At 41.2% G+C, this 3,264-nt stretch overlaps 1 protein-coding gene across 1 annotated transcript; it reads left to right on the top strand.

Moving 5' to 3' along the window:
* Nucleotides 1-535: 535 nt before the first annotated feature.
* Nucleotides 536-2,374, top strand: LOC134366678 (probable ATP-dependent RNA helicase DDX53; the record flags this gene model as incomplete). Its single annotated transcript, XM_063083042.1, has 1 exon — nt 536-2,374. A coding segment is annotated over exon 1 (1,839 nt), but the record flags the coding sequence as incomplete, so codon positions are not given.
* Between the last annotated feature and the right edge of the window lie 890 nt (nt 2,375-3,264).

Below are 3,264 nucleotides of genomic sequence, written 5' to 3'. Positions count from 1 at the left end.
GAATTCCTCTAGACCAAGTATTGTTGATACTCCAAAAGAAATTTACCAAAACAAATAAACACATAAACACACAAGTATACAAACAAATAAGTTAATTTTTTAGAACTCTATTTTTTTCTCCTATGGAAATAATGGGCCTATAAAAAGTTCAATGTGTACAAATTTAAGGCCTGCTTCAAGGTTGCCCCCAAGCTGAGCCAGAACTATCATGACGAGAGTGAGAGTGAGCTGGACACTCAGGTCACAAAAGTTAGGAAGGCGCTCTCTCAGGGTCCTGTAATTGCTGGCAGGGTCAGCCCCTGAGAGGGAGTGCCTCTTTAAATGTACGTCACAGCCACCTGTTTACGTCACACTAGTCCCGGCCCCGTGATTGGTCAGGCATTCAACGCCCCTCCCCTCTGCAGCCTCAAACACTGGTTGCTTAGGTAACAGCCACTTCAAAGCCTGCAGAGTGGGAGGCGGCAGACCAGACCTTCTCGCATCTCCTGACCGTATGTAGGCCAGAAGCTGGCACCGACACTACCTCTACCCTACAATGTCCCGGGTCCCGGACTGGAAGAGGGCAGAGCGTAGTCCAGGAGCTCCTGGGGCCAGCTGCGATGACAGAGGTGGCAGAGGCAGCAGTTGGAATGGCCCCTCAGGCGGTTTGGGGCCTAGAGCCGCAGGCTCCCATGAACCACCACTCTGCTTTAGACTGGAGAACCACCTGGTTGGCTCAGTCATTGGTCGTGGTGGGTCAAAAATAAAAGACCTACAGCGTTCGACAAACACTAAAATACAGATAAAAAAGGGGGATTGCGAAGCAGTAGTGAAAATTTTTGGCAGCAAAGATATGAAAGCAAAGGCCAAGGCAGCTATAGATACTCTTATTAAAAGACAAGAAAGGTACCGTTCAGAATCGGATGTGGATAATGCTGCGTCCCAACCTCCTGTTGGGAGAGACGTAAGCACAGTTAACGTTGTCAGAGAAGCTCCGCCATTGATGGATTTGGATCGTATTAAGGCAGAAGCCGTGGCGTGGGAAAAAAGAAAGTGGGCAGATTTACCACCAATTAAGAAAGACTTTTACACAGAATCCAAAGCTACAAGCTCCATGTCTAAAGAACAGGTAGACAAGTGGAGGAAAGAAAATTACAACGTAATGTGTGATGACTTGAAAGATGGTGAGAAGCGTCCCATCCCTAATCCAGCTTGTGAATTTGAGGACGCTTTCCGTCTGTACACAGAACTTATGAAAAGCATAACAAGGGCGGGTTTTCAAAAACCAACACCAATTCAGGCACAGGCATGGCCCATTGCCTTAAAAGGAGTAGATCTTATAGGAGTTGCCCAAACTGGCACAGGCAAAACATTGTCCTACTTAATGCCTGGGTTTATTCATCTTGATGGTCAACCGATATCTAGAGAACAAAGGAATGGACCTGGCATGCTAGTCCTCACTCCCACCAGAGAATTAGCTCTTCAGGTGGAAGCTGAATGTTCTAAATATTCATATAAAGGTCTGAAAAGTATTTGTATACATGGTGGTAGAAATAGAGAAGGACAAATTCAAGGCATTACCAAAAGTGTAGATATCATTATTGCAACTCCTGGAAGACTGAATGACCTGCAAATGAATAAGTTTGTTGACCTACGAAGCATAACCTACTTGGTCTTAGATGAGGCAGATAAAATGCTACATCTGGGGCTTGAGCACCAGATTAAGAAAATTTTGTTAGATGTGCGCCCAGATCGGCAGACTGTTATGACAAGTGCAACTTGGCCAGATTCTGTCCGTAGACTTGCACAGTCTTATTTGAAAGAGCCTATGATTGTTTATGTTGGCACTCTGGATCTAGTTGCTGTAAACACAGTGAAGCAAAATATAATCGTTACCACAGAAGCAGAAAAACGAGCTCTTATCCAAGAATTCCTAGAGAATATGTCACCAAAAGACAAAGTCATAGTGTTTGTCAACCGAAAACTTGTTGTTGATGACTTATCAAGTGATTTTGGTGTCCAAGGCCTCCCTGTGCAATCACTACATGGTGACAGAGAGCTATGTGATCGAGAGGAAGCATTAGAAGACTTTAAAAGTGGAAAAGTGAAGATATTGATTACAACTGATTTAGTATCCCGAGGACTTGATGTTAACGATATCACACACGTATATAACTATGATTTCCCACAAAACATTGAAGAATATATCCACAGAGTAGGACGTACTGGACGAGCAGGAAAGACTGGAACGTCAATTTCCCTTATCACTCAAGATAATTCAAAGATTGCCAATGAATTGATTCAAATTCTGAAAAGAGCAAATCAGAGTGTCCCAGAAGATCTTGTAGCGATGGCCAAGCGATACAACTTCCATAAACAAAAAAAGGGGACACAGAAAAAAGACCAGGAAAATCTTGAGGAAAACCCAAGAAGAATTATGTTTACATTGAAAAGTTGTACCAGCTACGGGAAGATTTAAGGCATTTTGAACATACACAGTATTCAAGATACATAAGAAAGTTATTGGAAACATACTGGCAGTTTGAAGACATAACTGATTCTTAAATAACTCTAAGCTTTCAATACTGTGTATGTTCTTTAATAAAAAAATGTTTTTAAAATGAGAGCGTGAGATACTTTGTGGGGAAAAATTGAATGCTATGTATTGGTAAAATCTTGTTTCTTTAATAGTCTGCCATGTCGATCTGTCTTAAAGACTTGGTAGAAGGCAGTGATGGTGCTTTTCTTGCTTTATAATAGTTGCGCTGAATTGCAGCATACATCGCTTTCATTAAGCTTATTCCAGTCAAAATATTCTCTCCCCAGCACCCCCAATGGTTGGTGCCACAGTAATCCCTAAACATATCTCCACTGTCATTCCTGAATTATTTTTTAGTTCATTAGAAAATAAGTGCTAAATCTTCTAGAAGATTCTACAGTTCTATATTATCTGATAGATGTAACCAAGAGAACACGTGTCTGACTGTCTGGGAATCATATCCTTATGTGAATTCTGTCACTAACCACTGATTAGAAATTCCAGGGAGGTCACTTGTCTTCTCTAGGTCTCAATTTCTCCACTCATAAAATGGGATGGTTAGATTAAAAAAATTTGGGGTCTCCTTCACCTCTAAAATTTTGTGATATTATAAGTAAAATCGTGTACCCCAACTTTGTATTAACACCTTATAATCTAATCTAGGGAAAATTGCACCCTTGTGTAATAAATTGAACAAAGAAACCCTTTTTAAAGATCAGGAATACTTTCTGCATGTTTAGTAATTT

The sequence above is a fragment of the Cynocephalus volans genome, chromosome X (assembly GCF_027409185.1).
Source record: "Cynocephalus volans isolate mCynVol1 chromosome X, mCynVol1.pri, whole genome shotgun sequence".
Taxonomy (NCBI): domain Eukaryota; kingdom Metazoa; phylum Chordata; class Mammalia; order Dermoptera; family Cynocephalidae; genus Cynocephalus; species Cynocephalus volans.
Note: the sequence above shows the minus strand (reverse complement) of the source record. Positions and strands in the feature narration are given on the sequence as shown.